The sequence below is a fragment of the Anopheles coluzzii genome, chromosome 3 (assembly GCF_943734685.1).
Source record: "Anopheles coluzzii chromosome 3, AcolN3, whole genome shotgun sequence".
In the NCBI taxonomy this organism is placed as follows: domain Eukaryota; kingdom Metazoa; phylum Arthropoda; class Insecta; order Diptera; family Culicidae; genus Anopheles; species Anopheles coluzzii.
Genome location: NC_064671.1, coordinates 28769925 through 28788757, shown reverse-complemented (window position 1 = coordinate 28788757; position 18833 = coordinate 28769925). Strand labels below are relative to the sequence as shown.

Sequence of the window (18833 nt, the reverse complement as noted above, 5' to 3'; positions counted from 1 at the left end):
AAAAAAAAACCCTACAGATAGCTTTCATCGATAATCGCCTCCAGCAGTGTGCTGTTGCGTCGCACAAATAATCGTTTCCAATGATCAGCCGATTTCAATTAGCCGTTTTTTTTTTTCAAAGCGAATTGTTGCTCTTCCAAAATGTCCGCAAACAGCAGCAGCAGGTCCGGTGTGCGGGCTTTTGATCCCCATGCCCGTAGTTTATGTGTGCTGTTGTGGGTTGGTGTAGTGGGGGGGGGGGGATGATGAGAGCAAGCATTCTGGGGATATCTGCAAGGATTGTTCCGATCGAACCGACGTATTTTCGGTGTTCTCCAACGGTCCAGTGGCTGTTAAAAGGGCTGTTGAACACGTACGCGTACACGTACTTATTCAACACACACACTCACACATACAGTGCTTCCCCTTCTCCGTCTCCGTTGAATGCAAGTGCAGCTGGGAAATAGTATATTCCAAACGTGCAGGCACAAATACACCCAAGCAGGCCTTCTTTATTACGCACATTAGACTTCAGTTAGCTGTATCCTTTTCCAACTCTCTCTCTCTCTCTCTCTGTCTCTCGCTCTCTCTCTCTCTTTCTCCGGTTGAACGAGCACCAACAGTCATCTGGAAGCTTCCCTGCACCGTTGCCATAGTTACGATCCGGGCGCTTTTGGTCTTTGTTGATGCTATCCCATCCCACCCTGGTCCGATGACGTCATTCTGTACGGTGCATCGCGTTCCTTTTTCCGGTGTCTCTTGGGAGGTTCTTTGTTCACGAGCACATCAGGGTGGTGGTTTCTCATGGTCATTATTGGTTGGGTAGGAATTGCATTTCTTCTTGCTACGCAACTGGCAAGTTGCTACGGAAACTGGGGGCTTTGTTGTTGGTTGCTCTTTTAACTGACAACAAGCTTCGCTTAAGTGGTATTATGAACAGCAGCTGCACCTTTTTGCATCTTTACCGATAAAGTAAAGAATTCATGTAAAATTTCATGTCGCATAGTTTGATGAAATTACGTTTGCTCGTACAAAATGGAATTATTTACAAACTTTTACAAAATTCAAAATTTCTGCCAGCATATCAATCCTTAAAATAGTTAATGTTTACATTGTCTTCTTACAAAAACATTGACAATTTCATAGCATTTTCTACTTTTTTTGAGTCAAAATGTTATTTTAAACCTTTTTGGATAAGCTTAAACTAACTTTACCACTATTTAGGGGTACTGTTCCACACGGAGCAAGATGTACAAACATTTTCATTCGGTTCCCTAACGCCTGTGCTGGAAAGAAAATAAATAGAACGCTCTTTTACATTCGGTCTGTTTTGGGTGTCCCTTAGCGTAAATGGAGCATGGTGGTAGTATACTTGCTTAACCCAGCCAGCATCGTTGTTCGCCCATGTCGAGGCTTTTCATTTCCCTCCCTCCCAAGGAGAACATTGCCGATCGTATGCAGGCAGTTAAACGACCTTTTCTCTTTAGGCACACAGGACGCTCTGCAGCGCCGGGTAAGCGATAAAGAACTGTGCTTGTACCATCCACGCCTTTCACAAGCTGGATTCCTGTCAAATCGAATCGAATGGAAATGACACAAACGAGCAAACGACGGGGTCCTCTCTATACACTTTCGACACTGGAAATTGTGTTTCATTGGAACGGTTGAGCAGCAAACACCCATAAAAAAACACACACACACCCTCATCCTTCCAACGATAAGCTTTGCAAGCATGGTTTTAATCGCTAAAGAATGTTCAAAGCTCTCCCATCATCCAATGCCCTGGGCAGGGGCTCGGGTGGAGGCTACTGCCAAAGGTGATCCTGGTAGCATCGAGTCACCTCTACTCGGCTCTGGCCCCGACAGGTGGCAGCTTTCGGTGTGTACCGGTCCATAGCAGCTCCTGCAGACGAAGCGAGGACGTAAGCGAGACTTAAAATAATCTCGACATCTCGACATCCTTTCCCCATTCCCCGTGTAACCCCGTGCCAGAAGTGTGTACACTAAACGCTTCGTGTCGAACGGATTTCTCACACCCATCCCACACACACACACACGGGGAGGGGTAAAAGCGGGAGCTTTCTCGTGGGGTAAAGTTCAAGCAAAATCCAAACACCTTTGGGATAGGATATGGGGTGTCCCCGGCTCGTGGAGCAGAGCCGTACCGCTACCGGAAAGTCGACTAGAAAGATCGAACGTGGAAAAGCTTTTTACGGTTTCGGGTATGGTCGCTCGTTCTAGAGGATCGCTTGCTAGGTTTAAAAAGTCAAAACCAGAACATTTTCAACCTCTCGCAACTTTGACACGCTTTGACGCCCCCAACGGCTGCAGGCATGTGCATGTTCGGTGCGGGTTTCTCGAGCGGGTGCGGGAACAATTTAGCAGCGCAGCGTTTTTCTTTATTATGCAGCGCGTGAAAGCTTTACGGTGTTAGTTTTGAGCAAGTGCACAAAGTTGCACGTGTGGCGATAAATGCAGTTGCTCTGTTTTTGAACATAGTGGCATGAATTTTACAGGCATTGTTGTACGATCTTATCGGGATTTTAGTTCATATCAAATACACTATCAAGCTGATCGGTAGTTTCTGTCAAATGAACTGTCAAGCTGACAGTGATTTGAATTCGTTTGTGTTAGTTAGTTCCTCATATGTCGAATCATTGATTTATTTTTAGTTTTAATTCCAAGAAGAAATTTTTTCTTTTGTTCTTTGCTTGTTTTGGTTTTCGAATTCTAGATATTGATTTTATATTTTGTGGTATATTGTATATATATTTTTTTACTTGTTTTTGTTCACGCCGAAGGTTTTAGTTAATTAATTACAATATTTGGAGTAATTTTCCGCTTACTTCGAAGTTTGTTTTGTATCTTTTAAATTACTTTTCTTTTTTTTTTCATTTAATTTGAGCGTTTTGTTTTGATTTGTACTTAGTTCTGTTTCTCTTATTAATCTGTTTCATTACTTCATTAAAATCTTGAACTTTCGGTTACTTTTTAATTACTATCATTATTAATGTGTACATTGTTCATTAACTTATCTCTTCTTATTTCAGTTTAGTTATTTATTGTGCTTTTTTACACTTATTGATTGCGTCCCTACATGTTCATAAATTTAGCTCCTCTTTTATTATATATTTTTTTAATTTAATCATTTATTTACTTCAACTCTGGTTCTTTATTATTTCGGTTATATAAAAGGACTCCACTAAAAGCAGTTGGAATGCGTCCAAATGTAGAGTGGATATAATTAAAGAATAATCGTATTTTTGGGCAGAAAAAAATACGAACAAATAAAGCTACCGCTACCTACCGCTCTTAAAACCATGATAAGAAAAGCGAACGGAAAGTTCATACAGTACCCCCCAAAAACAGGAGAGCAAAAACGAACACTAGGCACTCAGCCTGGCCGCATCCTTTCATTCCATTAAGCTTTCTCGTGCGCCCGGTTCCAGTCGGAACCATAAAGCAACTTAATCCTTTTATCGTTTCCGGTACAATTCAAAGGAAATATAATTAACGTCCGGCAGGTTGTCGCTTCGCTCCCCTATACCTTTGCCACCCTATGGTGGTGAAAAATGGGGGTTTCATAGCAAAATATGAAAAACCCTTCTACGCGGGGGGGTCAGGAGACAGGACATGCACCGATACGATGCGGGCAGCATTAGCATTGGGTATCGTTCGAGTGTATGAGAGAGAGAGGGCGACGCGAGTGCTTCGATGCAAAAATACGTCCCGGTATCCATCCGGTGGATGTGGTTATGCTGGGCACGGTAGATAAAACCGGCCCCGGTACCCGGAATAAGCATCAATGGCAATGGGAATTAAAAATGCATCATCTTTCGACCCTGCCAGACCTGCTTTCCGAAGCGTTGCTGTGAGAATGCAACAGCGTGTTGGTTTTCGTAGTAGGAACGGGTATTTTGGTATTGGAAACATAACCAAAAAAAAAGCTACGTTCTCTGCTGCTGCCAGCGTCGATGAAAGCTCCTGGCACCAGCGCTGAAGCTTCGCGATGCTGGCTTGCAACAAATTAATATCGAAGTTCGGACAGAGAGCATCGAGCAGGTTGCATCTGTTGCCTTGTTCCTAAGCACACAGAAGCAGCAAGCAACATTTGCATCAAAATAGCGATTCCCATTCGCAACTACTACCCTTTTTGTATCGACTTTTCGGGAGGGGGGGTGGGGGGGGCGGGTAAGGTTAGGGTAAGCTCTGTGCAATATTTGTAACACCGGCATCGTCATCATCATCATCCTTTTGCTCATGTTTTATGCATGGCTGCATGAAAAGCTGCACGCGCAACGGCACGGCAAACAACAATGGCCAGCACACCACCATTCACAAAGGCACAAACCCCTCAATCATCTAATGTAAATTCGAACTTTTCACCCAGTGTCTGTAGCGGACTCGGTTTGTTCACGCGTCAGGTTGTGCATTGAGCTGCTGAACGGGAAAATCCCCATTGGATGCATATACAATTTACCGACAACCGACAACAACCGGTAGTACGGCTACGGTGTGAACGTAACCTGCCGGAAGGTGTTCTTATGGGCTTGAACCCGTTCAGCTATGGGAATTTTCGTAGCGACAAAGGATGAAAGGGAACTCATTTGTGCTAAATTCACTTGGCAACGCAAAAATAATCATGCAAATGGATGGAACTTGAACTATCCGTTTTGGGAAACAAGCTTCAGCATGAGCGACTGTTTCAGAGTGTGCTCCATTGCAAACCAGGGTTATCTTTTATGTCATATTTAATTCGAAAGAATCTCTTACCCGTCGCATTGAAACGGACAGTTTGCTTCCCATTGCATCACAGTTAAAAGGGCGTAGATAAGCTCGGTTTGGAAAATTATTACAGCTCCAGTAGAGCATCCAGTCCCTTGTGCCTTTGTTCAGAATGCGTTGTGTGTTTCCAAACTCCGATCAATAATTCCCATCACGGTTGAATTCTACGCCGAGCCCGAGATACAGGTACACATTTGCACAGCAGGAAATGCAATTGAATCGAAGGGCCTTGATAAATAAAACTTTACTTTACTGCACGGTTCCGGTGCGGGAGGCGAGGCTTTAGCAAACAAACAACCAGCTTTAATGCTTACGCCCATGAAGCCATCGGGAAGGGAAAAACGGCGCATCTCGGATATCGGACGATAATGATCACTCTGCAGTGGCCGATTCGTACTCGATCACGCTATCTCTCTTTCTCGTAATGGTAGTTTCTCTCTTGGTTTTACCCCTTGCAAGCACACGTCCCTGTTTCATCCTCCCCTTGATGCAAGATGCACAGCCGGTATTCAAATACAGCAGAGCGGCAGCTCACCCGCATCTCGATGACAAATGGTCCTCGTCCTCGGTGGTTAAATCCCACCCCGAGGGCACGAATGCACACCATATGGTGCACGAACTCGATACGCAATACTGGCGTGGCTTTAATATGTGTTTTTTAAGCACAGCTTCATTTAACTGTAGAACTCGCGGAAGGAGATTGTTTCATGCAGGGGCTGGCAGGTTACTGGAGAGGTTTTGTGTTTGCCTGCAGGAGTTAAACACTAGTTTAATGCTTTAAGCTCTTAGGTGTGAATGATAGGCTCATAAATAATTTATAAATTGGAAGAAATTCCCGATGCCAGTCCATCGCCGTACGACATTGTGTCGTCTCCATCGTCATCTTACTCATTAATTACAACGTTGAATTGTACTCACACTTCAATACGGTTCTGAAATTTGAGTAGCGGTGTTTTGTTTCAAAACCGTAACAAAATGTGCATTAGAAATGGATATGAATGAGTAATTCTGTGTGAATTCGTATATTCTTACTTAAAGATTGATCGATGTAACGCAAACACCTGGCAAACGTATCAAATAAGGTTTAAAGATGGATTAAAACGAGCATGCAGGAATAAATTAAGTGGAATTGCATCAATTGCATAATTTTAGGCGCTTTTATCTACTACCGAGCCTAAGTGTAGAAAAAACGCCTAAAAGTATGCATTTGATTGATTGATTGAGTGGTTAATCAATCTAATCAAGTTAGAGCCACGAATAAATGGATAATTGAGCTTAATTGTGCTATGAGCAAATTTCATTCCATGTTTAGACTACTTCCTGTTCATCTTTTGCATCATATTTGTAATTTGTACTGTAATTTCCTACTCGTTCTTGCTTCAAAGCATCATCAATCATTCCGGCGAAAAATAAACAACCGAACTGAATGAGTTATTTTTTACATGTTGGTCTCTCCCAAAGACGTATGAATTTAATTTTCATTCCAGCATCAGCATAACAAACACCATCCTTACACCTTTTCTCCCATTCAGCCCTGCGCGTTCAGCTATTCCGCCGTACGGAAAAACCTCAAACTCCAAAGTTCGCGCTTACTGCAGCAGTTTGTACAACCGCAAACCAACACACACACCCTGAAACTTATCTAAATTAATTTCTTCCATTTCCGGGCGACATTTGACATGAAGCAGCGCTTCAACTTCAAGCCCTTCCCGTCGTCACCGTCCAGAAACTCCAGACTCGCAGCCCAGTTTGCTACCATAGTTGCCGGGGGGTTTTCGTGGCAGTAAACTTCCGTAACTGGCACTGCACGGTTGCTCAACACTTTCTTCCCACGGCAGTGGGGCAAAACTCGGGCAACTTTCTCTAAGCAAGGGAGGCAAAGGGAAGCGCAACCCTTAGTTTTTACAGCCAAATCGATGTTGGATGGAAATCCTCCGAGCATAAAGCGTGCAAAGTTTTGTAGAAGCAAAATTACACACAGAAAGGAGAGGAAAGCATACAAAAAGAAAAAGCTCCCCGCCGGGAGAAGGTGCGGTACAAGAGTGATGAGCGCTAGGTGAAGAAACTTTTGCACCGGCAGCCCGGCTGGCTAGGAGTAAAAATGATGTAGTTCACCCCTTTCTACGCACCGTGCTATCGTACTTCAAGTGGGAATAAAAGTGAAATAAATGAAAAAATCTAAAAATAAGAGAGAAAAAAATCCCAAACCCTCTTCAGTCGATCGCGCTGGACAACCACCACAGAGAGAGAGAGAGAGAGAGAGAGAGAGAGAGAGAGAGAGCGCGTGTTGCCTGGTCCTTTTTTCCTTCTTTTCGCCCCCAGGGCTCACGACTCACCGCTCACTGCGGAGTAGTTTGACCGGCCTGCCTGCCGTAGCCACATCAAAACCCAGCCACCGCCCGGGGTGGGGAAATTGGACAGACACGTCGGGGGCAGAGTTGCTGCCCACGGGTGGAAAATGAAAATTGTAAGAAATGCTAATAATAAGCAAATTAAAAATTTCTCGATTGAATTTAAATGAGTTTTCAGCCATGTTTGGTGTGCCATGGGATGGAGTGGAGGCATGTTGTTGGTTCTGCAGCAACGAGCACAAGGGCCTGATCCTTGCTCGTGACATGAGGCGGGTGATGGGATGGGACTGACGGACACAGCGGGGGCACACCGTGAAACCCGGAACAGCCGAGGGGCTAACGCGTGCAGGCACAAAAAAAAACCGCCGATGCGCTGCAGTTCCGATGAATTGAAATAAATTTAATTTATTCCTTGCGCCGTCGTTGGCCGGGTTGGCAATTTCTCGCTTGCCCTCTCACGGAAAGGGGGAAAGAAAAGGGTGGTATTGTTGATTATTCGTCTCCTGTTTTTGGTGGTACAATTGGTGCTTCCGATATTACTACTTGCCGTGGATCGGGAGGATAAAACGGAACCTTAACCATGATACGGTATACTTGGGATGTGTGTTTAAAATTCAATCTATATTTTCTGCTTTATAATTCGATACAATTAAAGGATACAGATAGATGACAAAAAATTGATTTAATTAAAAATATGAAGAGTATAAATTTAACGACAAACAGAGAATTACCACCGCCATATTATTCTTCTACCTCATTTCAAGGCTACTAATAGATCTACGTTCTGCCCGTTAATTTGATAGTGGTTTCATTCGGTCAGAAACTGAATGAATATTTTTTTCATTATTCGTTTTTATTTTTAAAAAACCAACGGCTATGCTTATTTTTTGTGGAAGCTAAAAACACTATTTTCAAGCATTTATTTTCACTTCTTAACAAATTCACCTCATACATCATGCAGTTTGCTGAATGTCACTACACAAAACGCAAACCAAAACTAAGGGTTTAATGAATGTTAGGGACCATCCCTAAATGACGTCACGCTAATAGATCAAAGAGAGTGGAGCTATTTGTTGGATTTGCAAAAAATAATATGCATGAAACCCAGGCTAGTGGGTTTACATACGTTTAAATTCCATTAAGCAGTCTTTAAATGAATGAAACATTCGGCGCAATCTGAATCGCAACAGCTAACCTCGATGAAAAAAGACTAAACACATATAAACACGCCTGCAAACGCAGTTGTCAGCTGTGATTTTTCACGTGAGTGAAAAAATAAAACAATTGTAAAATTCGTTTACATGACTTCTATTACAAAATAAGTGTACAATAGCAATGATTTAAATATTTAAGATGATTATTTTACTCACAATCGAGTTTAGCGGTTAGCTCACATATGTTTGGTTTTGTGTAACTCAATCAACATTAATTGGTTAAGAATGGTTGAAATCTGCTTACAAACGGTTATTTAAAATACGATAAAAGAATAATTACTTCATGTGTAAGAAAAATGAAGAAGAAAATGATTATATTTGCACACAATAGGTCAGAATCCAACATTACGGAATTCATCTATTAATAGGGGAAGGTAGGTAAAGACGGACACTGCGGGTAAGATGGACACTTCTCATAAATGCATCAAAATGGTAATTTTCGAAAAAATCAACAATGCAGTATCCTGACTTAAAGTTCAACAACATGTTTGAGAACATTTTTTACATAATATATGAAAAAATGGTTAAATCCATGAACAAAATAAATTTTTAATCGTGTGCACCCTTGTGGATCTAATATGACTACTACGGATCTTAAGCTCTACAACTTGTATTGTTTATATTTCCGGAAGATTTATTTCATTAATGAGTTGTCGTGATCATTAATGAAAAAACTGGCGAAAGAACGAGAATGAAACCAATGCAAAATATTGTTTTCTGGTGGTTTAAACATCCTGACACCAAAGCGGGAAAGACGGACACTTTGCTGTAGGGAAAGATGGACACCGAATTTATTGATTTATTTTACTTCTTATATCAATTGGTAATGAATAGATTTCTTCAAATACCTTAAATAAAGGTATTTCGAAGCTATACACCAATCAGCAACTAGATAAAGTATTGAAATTAACGAGAAATGAAACAACGGTCAAAATAGTAGCCATTCGATATGCTATTACTCGCTCGACGCTGAAGAGGCGCTTTAAGAAAACCAATATCTTGTCACGACTTGGACAACTTTAAGCAATAAAAAGATAAGGCATTGATACGACATCGTTCACGAATAAATGAGAAATGCTGTGGGATTACAAATATCTAATGTTGAATTTCGACATGGATTATGGACATGGAAAATGGATTAAACTATTAACAAGTCCCTCAAAAAATACTGGGGTCATGGTCTTTTCGCGGAGTAATTTCCTTAAAGGAAGTTCTAGGCAGTTGTTCTGTAAGCTGGAGCAACGTCAGCTGTAAGAGCGGGATATTTCAACAATGCTTTAGATCCTGCATTCTACGATATATTACAAGCGCCGTTTACAATTCCTAAATTCATGGCTGAATGAATCGCCGTTGCAATAGGCCAAGAATTGGTTTATAAACGTACCAGGACGCGGAAAGCGATAGAATTTGTTAAAATACTGTAAAACTCTTCACTTTCTAACGTTTTCTACAGGTGTCCATCTTACCCTTCATGGTGTCCATCTTTCCCATATCAAGTTTAAAACCCAAACATTTAAAAACCGCACGAAAAAAAACATGTTTTTCATTCATGAAAAAAACGCAAAAATCGATGGAAACTTAAAAGTTTTAACACATTTTCTGATAAAACATGAGTGTAAGATAATGTATGCACATTTTCATGGTCGTTGCACTTATATATCCCAAGATTTTTACCATTTCCCTTAACGTGTCCGTCTTTACCTATCTTCCCCTACAACTCGAAAAATAAAAAATAAACGTATACTACATAGTTTTTCACAGACCTTCAAAAAAACATAAATAAAAAAGAGATTCGCGGGGAGAGTGTATGCCCAAACAATTATTGAACCAACGGCCGGGTGAAACATGCAGATACGTTATGTTACGTAAGTTATGGAGCATCCCTTCGTACGCTTTGGCTAAGTGAAAATGTGTAAGGTAATTTGCGATAATGACCTTATTACTATTGTAGACTAAAATTGTAAACGATTTTTTCGTACCATCTTAATGTGTATCCAGATTACAAATGCCTGTTGTACTGCATCATAACATACCATTCCATAGGTAACATACGTACAGCACGTGTGCCGAGTTTAACATAGTGCTGTAAAATAATGTTATTTTTCACCAACCGATTGTGGTAATAGAAGAAAAAATCCTATCACTTCAGAATGAAGTTCGTTTGTTTACTAAAAACCTTCTTTCTCCCTACTTCAGCACCGTCGTGACTGTTATTCTTCTACGCGTAAGCGTGCAAGGATTGAAATTTTGTTGCAATGAGCCTGACAGGCGATGCACCATAGAGGAGTGGAACCCATCAGAGGAAGGATATTTCTTTCTGAACCATATGCCAAACGGCACACAAGTAATACAAATTGTGAACCTGCAGAACGTATTGCTGGATGCGAAATTGTGTAGCACAGGGGTACAGTTTGTCAACAGCCTATCAGTCGACAGTTCGCCCAAGCTCGGTATCGTTATCATACCGGCCACATGTACCATAGAGACACTGATCATGTACAAAACTGGCGTGCGAAACATTCACTTCGAGAAAAATAGGGCCATAAAAAGTGTGACCATTAGGAACAGTCCCATAACGAACATTCCAGCCACGCTTCTAACGCTGCCAGCCATCCAGCACATACTGCTCGAGTACACAAAGATCGCGAGTATTGATCTGAGTTGGTTTTATCCGCTGAGAGGTTTAGCAACACTGAAGCTAGTAAAGAGCAACTTGCAAGTCGTACACGGGGAAGGCAGTACGAACGTCACCACGGGCTTGAACGTTATAAACCTGAGCTACAACTCGCTGAGAACCCTCAATCTGAACGGGTTTGCACCGTTCGCCGAACTGACGCAGCTTGTGTTGACGCACAATAAGCTCGAATCGCTCACCGGTACGCTAAACATTCCGGCCCTTACCGGTCTTATGTTGAATCACAACCGCCTTAAGCAGCTGGACGCGTGCCAGTGGAATGACACGCAGCAATTGCAGGGCATTACACTGGCACATAATTACCTTCGTCAAGTGCCGGCATGTTTGGAGCGATTCGCTAGCTTAGCGCACATCGATCTGAACCACAACCGAATCGGATACGTTCGGTGGGAAGATTTACAACAGCTGCCCAAGCTTGCATCGATAGATTTATCGTTTAATCGTATCACCGCAATACCGCCCGACCAAGCCCAATATCCATCGCTGCTTAAGCAGCTGGTTCTGTACGGAAATCCGATCGAGGTTGTTACCATACCGGACGGATTAAATGACACTATTCATGTGACAGTTGTTTGACTCTATTTATCAGTGCAGCATTAGTGCATCCGCCGCTCCGACAGTCAGGCGCAAATTGCTCGAAAGTATTGCAAAATTGTCTAAAAGAGGTTTGTTTCATCAGGCGCTTTGGGTAAAAACGTATGCAATCCGCATTACAAAATAGTCAAATGTGTTATCTCTGCCATTTGTAGCATACATTTAGGCACCAAAGGTGTATATTCCTATAATTTGCAGCAAAAATGCCACCGTTGTTTGGGGAAATTCTTTTATCTCTTTTTAATTGCTGATCCGAGCTGGGGGAAATAATGAAAAATTGGTGTTCAACAAATGAAATAAAATGTTTGAACAAGCAAAAAGCCTTTGATATTTTATGAATCCAGTAGCATAGATAAATATAATTTATTCTCATTATTTGAGCTCTTCAAAACTTCTACAACAAACTGCTCGACGGCAGTATGGATTAGTAGTCAGTGAAGTACAGTGTTTCAAGAAACACCACATAATCACTAGCTCAACAGATATTCATTATTTATTAATTTCTTGTTCGGGCTTCCTTGCAATTGCAATGTTTCATACAAACGGTTTAATTTGCAAATTTCTCCACCCTCATTATCGATCCGATCCGAGATTCTTGCCCCATCGCTTAGTAACCCCCGTTCCGCGTCGGTAGTTCTCAGCTACCTCAACCTGTCGCAAACGGTCGCCCCAAATCGCAACTAATTGCCATCGTTGAGTTTAAATGCCACCGCCTGACATTGTTTACGATTATTGGCGATCATAAATGAGTGCGATGTGAGTGTGTAGGTGTGTGTGCAAGACGCTAATTAAGTCCTTACGGCGTACGAAACTTAAACCCCGGAGAGGGAAGAAACTACCGCTGAGCTGCAGCTGGTGCAAAGCTGTTTAACAAGAAATAAATATTATTACCATCCCTTGTTTCGTGTTTTGCTCGGTCGGGTAAGAAGCAGTGGGACAGCAGGATGGGGAAGGTGGGTAGTATTAAAACTTGGTCTCAAATCCCGTAAAACGAGCTCGTAGTGTTTTGTAACAACACTGTGAACAGTTCCATACGCACACTCCAAATATCAAATAAGAGTGTCCGATAGTTAGAACGATAAAAGCCGAGCACTTCTTCGCATAGTATCGCAGAAAATGAACCAGAAGATTCTATTTGAGGTTGTCCTTAGGTCGTCCCTTTTGCTGTAGGATCCGCTACCCTTTTACGCTGTGTGTGTGTTTGTGTTGGTGGTGTAGTTTTGATGGAGTTGTGAACAATTCGGTCGAAAGCAAATCTCTTTCCCTGCTATCCGTCTGACCCGATGAAGAGATTACGTCTTACTTCGTGTTGTGTTTTCTTTTGTCCTTCTTCACTCAAAGATACGGGGGCAAGGAAAATCAGTTTTCCATAACCCTGTGCTAAACCTCGCCTACCCGATCGTAATAGTCTTGTTGCATTTTTACACGTTTCCTTGAAGGAAACAGCACTCTGAAAAGAGTGTCCACCAGAGATGGCTTTTTGCTCGAACAACTCGAGCACCGTAGAGTACAGCGATTGAAAAGTGCCAGTAATAATCGAGCGTAGCAATGGGAATTGAAAATTCAACTCACTTCATTTCAACATTCCTCCCGGACTGGTTCGTCCTTTCTCGGATCGATGCAACGGTGCAGCATCACCGCCAAGCACTGCACAGATGAGTGAAACTAATGCCTAAGAGGCCTTTCCCTCTCTTCCATCCCTTCCAACACCATCTGGCTGCTTTCTTTTGCGATACACTCGGCAACGGCCGAGGGGTGCGCTTACTGTAGTACCCTCTCCCTATATGGCAAGGGTGGGATTTATTTGGCACAAAACGTTACAGAGACGACAGAGTGCCCTACAGGGGTTGCTGAATGCTAATTGTATGCTGCTCTGGCTCTGTATGTATGCACGCGTTGCCTACCATTGCCGGATGGATTTGTGCGTTCGCTGCGAGGAGGGTTGCGTACATAACGTACACACGCTATGTGTGCGTACGCCTGTACGGCACAGGGACGCATCGTTGGCAACTCGATGCCACCGAATGCTGTGCGGAGGCTGCCGCTGTTGCTACTGCTTTTGCTGCTTACGGTTCTGCACCGCTGCCATCGGGATCGTAATGTTTTGCGCCCATAATAGGGCGCCAGCTATACGCAAACTATGCGCGTGATTCGCGCGTGGGATAAATTTGGATCAGAACGCACCATACCGGAACCGTTGCCACTGGAGGTGAAATTGAATTCAGCACAATGGCAAGCAATGGGAAAGACCATTTATTGCTGGACATGGACGTGAATTTAATGTATTTTGAATATGAGTGAAGAAGGAAGTTTGTATGTATTGTGAACAAGAATATTTAATCGAACACTATTTTTTTTACTGCATTAGACTATTTTTTGCACATTATTTTCAGTTTCAAATCATGAATTAATAAATAAAAATACAAATATTACCTTCAACACGCTATAACTGAATAAATGAATATTTAAATCCAGCAGCTATGCCCAAACAAGATATAAACATAACTTTAAAACCAATTTAAAATATACTATAAGCTGCATAATCTCTCCTCATAAACCAAACCAAAAAGCTAAAGATTGCTTTATTTTTAAAAATATTTTTTATTCTACCAAATTCCTGTGATCTGATAATTCATTATTAGTAAAAATAGAAAATAAAAATACTAAAAACCGTAATTTTTGGTAACTTTTCAATTCAATCCGCTGCTTGATTTGGTTCAGGGGTGTCAAACTTGGCCTCATACGGTACTCTGATTTGGATTGAATTCCCAACTGGATTTTTCACTTGGATAAAGGTTGAACGAAATATCATGTTGGTATTTTTTGTTTGCATGATCAATACCCACTGCACAACAGCTCGTATGAAAAATGTCCCTCTTGAGCCGTTACCCTAATGTCATTAAACATCTGTCCGATTATGCACGGTTCTTGTAACATTTTTATCGGCCCTTTTTTGTATTCTGTGCAGTAGTGTTTTCTTCCCCAATTCACACACTTAAGCATGGTATTATTTTTTTAAAATAAAAATAAAAACTTCATCGTAATCATTTCCATTACTCTCCTTCCGTTTGGTCCAAACTTAACGAATGAACCGTGCGGGTGTAAAAACCCACAAAAACTCGCCCGAGACCATGGCAAAACATACCAGGGAGGGATGCAAAGTTCCGTCCGACAGGTTGCGGTCACCATGCCAGCTCGGCGGTCTTGGATGCTGTGTGTGTGTGTGTGTGTGTGGAGAGAGAGCGCCCTGTTAAATATTACATGAGCGCCACTTGTACTACACCGGGGTTTTGGGCCCCATCGTTTGCCGCCGACGCTTTTGTTTGAATATTTTATCCAAAAGCCCTAGCATTTGGAGGTGTCTGTAGTTGTGTGTCTGTTAGCATGGTTAAGCATGGAAAAGTTAGCCCAGGATAACAACCTAAAAGACAATAAAAAAAAAGAACCACATTCAAATCCTCCATTTCTCAGCAGACCTCTTCGAAGGGTGTGCGCGTTTATTTGCGCAACGGATTAATTAATTTCAACAAACAGACATTTAATTGATTTGTGGATCGTTTTTCAATCCATTTACCCGAGCAAAACGGGCAAACGAACGCTTCACAATTCTGCCACTTGTGCGTAGAGCCGTGTTTATATCGCCTTTATCCATTCCAAAGAGAGAGAGGAAAAAAACCCTTACCACTCGCGTATCGGTGTATTGGTGCTCTCGTGCGTACCGTGCCGTTGCCATGGTGGTGTGTGCGCGACCGAGCAGCAGCGTCGTCCTTGCGCTGGCTTTGTGTCGGTTCCCCGGTTTTAAATGCCCTGCACTGGCAGCAGGACGACAACAGTAGCGCCATCAAACGGCCATCAGCTGGAATTAGTGCTGAAACATCAAACCAGCGGAAACCGCAGCATCATCATCACCGTCATTATCACAAACACACGCTTCGCAGAGCGGTGCACTGTGGTGCGGTGTTGTGGTGTGTTGCCTGCTGCGTGTCCAGTTGCGCGAAGATTTCTTGCTATCAAGTTCGGTTGCGTTGTTTGTGCTGGGTGGTGGTGTGTTTTCGTGTTGGGAAGGATTCTTCGTACTGTAAGTGAGAAGGATTGGTTTGGAATTGGATTTGTGTTCGAAGAAACTAGTTACGAACGTTCGGCAAGAGGTGCAGAACACACGATTGGATGGAATGTTAGTGTGGATTGGGGTTGGTCGTTATAGTTTTGAGGTGATTGGATGTCAAGTGGCCCATCCGTAGTGAGTCACCGCTCGTCTGCTGATGCGTATCCTTCTGCGTTGGTTGGCGATTTTCGCAGAACAACAACGGCTCAAATAACCAAACGCATCAATCCTCATTCTCCTTCATACTTGCTGCTGTAGTTGCTGATACACACGGTGCTGAAGGTGAGTAAAGCGAGATATTGTTTTCAATTAATGAGGACGTCTTCGCTGGGCGATATCAGCCTCCCAAAACGTGCATCACCACCCCCAACCGCATCAACAAACCATGCGCTCGTGGAAGGATATGCGACACAAAAAAAGCGTACCAGGACTGTACAACCAGTGGCGCCATCTAGTGGAGCTTTCTTGAAACTCCACTCCAAAGCTTTCAACTGTCAACGAAAGCATGTTTGATTTGTTTTCTTTGGAATTAACACCCTACATTGGTTTTACTTGTTTTTCGCTTCATCAGTTTTCCCACACGCGAATGGATCCACCGCACAACCCCTTCAACTTTCACCTTGGTCCGCCGGCGTCCCACACCGGCCACGGACACCATCCGGAGCCTACGCCGAGCCCACCGCAAAGCGTCCCGGGACGCCGCACTCCGCTCGGTACGGTGGGGCTCGGGGGGTTTTATGCCCAGCCGCACGCCTCGTCGGCCACCCACACCGATGAGAATCGTCCCTCGGGCAGTGCGGAAAGGTAGACAAGCGAACAAATGTTTGATTTCCACTACATTGCTTCTAAACCGATGTTAAAATGTTTTTAGCCCACCGCCACATCACCACCTGCCCGTCCCGCCGGGCGCGGCCGGGAAGCAAAAGAACCGCCAGGGCAAATCAGTTCGGCTGAACATTAATGCACGGGAGCGCCGCCGGATGCACGATCTGAACGACGCACTGGACGAGCTGCGCAGCGTCATCCCGTACGCCCATTCGCCCTCGGTGCGGAAGCTGTCCAAGATTGCGACGCTGCTGCTCGCGAAAAACTACATCCTCATGCAGGCAAACGCACTGGATGAGCTTAGAAGGTATGAGAGAAAGTACAGACTCCCCAGGACATGAATTGATAACCATTCTGAATGAATCGGATCTCGTTTTTAGACTGCTAGCCTACATACAGAGTGCTGCCGGTGCCAGTATTCCAACGGTGGACTTACGCACGATGCCTTCGGCCCTGAAGCTGCAGCAACTGCTGCAGGCTCCCCATCAGGATCTCGCCCTCCAGCAGCCCTCCGGCAGCTCCTCCACCACGACCAGCACCCAGGCCGGTCAGGCCGGGGCTCTGCCACCGCCGCCACCACCTGCCCCTAGTCAGAACCCTTAAGAGGGCAGTACGGCCCTCTCCCATCCCATCTAGTCCATGTGAAAATGCGCCAACAAAATGTAACCATTTTTGCACAACTGTGCTAGTTTTAAGGTTTTTGCAATGCCCTGTAGTGTGATTGTACCACTTTTCAACTACTTTTTTTCTAGTCGCTCCCTACATTATGATTTTCCCTAACCTGAGTAGTAGTGTTCAGTTTAAATCCTTCACATCTGTGTATTGTGTGTAGAGCTGCGTACCTTGTAGTGACTAAGGGAAGCAAGTAGTGTGATTGCCAACATTATGTTTAAGAATTTGTGAAATAAACAATGAAACGAATTGAATTATGGATGTATTGTGGTGTGAAGGATCCTACTTTGAATGTGAAAAATGTTCAACAAAATATTGAATTGAATTGAATCTATTCGAACATTGAAGGTTTAATGACTAAAATTGCATATTTAAATATTTCCCAAACTGATTTCGATGTGGTAGGATAACTGTACCAGGTTTCGGCAGGCTTTTTCAGCAGTTTCACAAAAACTGCCCATGCATCTACAATGTTTATTATTTTTTATGAAAATTATGTTATTTTGGTAGATAAACTGTCGTGTGGTATGCTAGTTATGCTTTTTTTTTATTTGCCATTTCAACGACATTTTTTAGAAATTTTCGTGATAGTGAAAATGTTGTTTTTGCTCCTATTTTCGGCAGTTTGTTCCTATTTTCAGCAACGCGAATACGAGTCAGAAAATATTTTGACAGCTTTTTTTTATGTGACATATATACGGGGCAGCCATTGAACAAAGTGACAGTCTGACGGTTTTAGCATACGGCACCGACTGGCTCACAATTTTTTTTTAAAGTTATAGCATTATTTATCGTAAATTTATCGTATTTGATAGAAGAAATATCGTAGTAAATGTCCACATACACATGGTAGTGTGTTGATCAAGTTTTATATGAATATTCAGCCAATTCAAAAGTGTGTTAATATTTCAAGTTTCGGCAGGAGCATTGAACTGTCAAAAATCAACATTTCCTCCTTAGTTTTCCTATATTCGGCAGCATTCAAAGTGAATAATTACTAGTTTTTCGTGTTTTGAAAATTCCAAACGGGCTAGAGTAAATTATACAACCAAAGAATCTTTCCTAAAAACTACACTTTCATTGGTTTACTGTTTTGATTCGCTTAATCTCAAAACCTGCCGAACTGTTAACTGACAACAAATCTGCCGAAAATTGTTTTGCTCTGCACAATTTATTTATTATTTTGAAAAATACACAATAAAATGTTGTGAAATTTCGTGTGTGAGTAACAAATAGGCATACTTTCACTTCAAAATTGTGTTTTAAAAAAATGTATTGCATTTATGTAGATTTTCACTTTTTAGTTACCCTGACGAAAATAGGTACGCTGCCGAAAACTGGTACGTTACCCAGTCCGCACCAATTTTTAAAAACATTTGACTTTTTACAACGCTTGGCCACGTTCAAACGGCAAAGATATCACATATTACTTTCATGCATCATACATTCGCAACGACTTTCAAAGGCAATCACCAGCGAAGGAAAATCGCACCGATTTAGTGCGTTGACGTTGAGCTCACAAAACCGGTTTTTGATCTGCGGGTCACGAAAGCGAAACGTCACCCGCCCGTGCCCGATAATTCGTGTCGTCCGGCGCATCCGTGGCCCCGGAT

At 42.6% G+C, this 18833-nt stretch overlaps 2 protein-coding genes across 2 annotated transcripts; both read left to right on the top strand.

The window, feature by feature from the left end:
• The first annotated feature begins 10655 nt into the window (after window positions 1–10655).
• On the top strand, window positions 10656–11600 carry LOC120954693 (chaoptin-like). The gene has a single exon (XM_040374843.2). The coding sequence runs from the start codon at window positions 10656–10658 to the stop codon at window positions 11598–11600; it is 945 nt and encodes a 314-aa protein (XP_040230777.2).
• A 3485-nt stretch (window positions 11601–15085) lies between these two features.
• LOC120959324 (class E basic helix-loop-helix protein 23) lies at window positions 15086–17481 on the top strand. Its single transcript, XM_040382620.2, has 4 exons — window positions 15086–16005; window positions 16295–16527; window positions 16595–16855; window positions 16929–17481. The coding sequence occupies exons 2-4, from the start codon at window positions 16310–16312 to the stop codon at window positions 17149–17151; spliced, it is 702 nt and encodes a 233-aa protein (XP_040238554.2). The 5' UTR covers window positions 15086–16005; window positions 16295–16309; the 3' UTR covers window positions 17152–17481.
• The last annotated feature ends 1352 nt before the right edge of the window (window positions 17482–18833 follow it).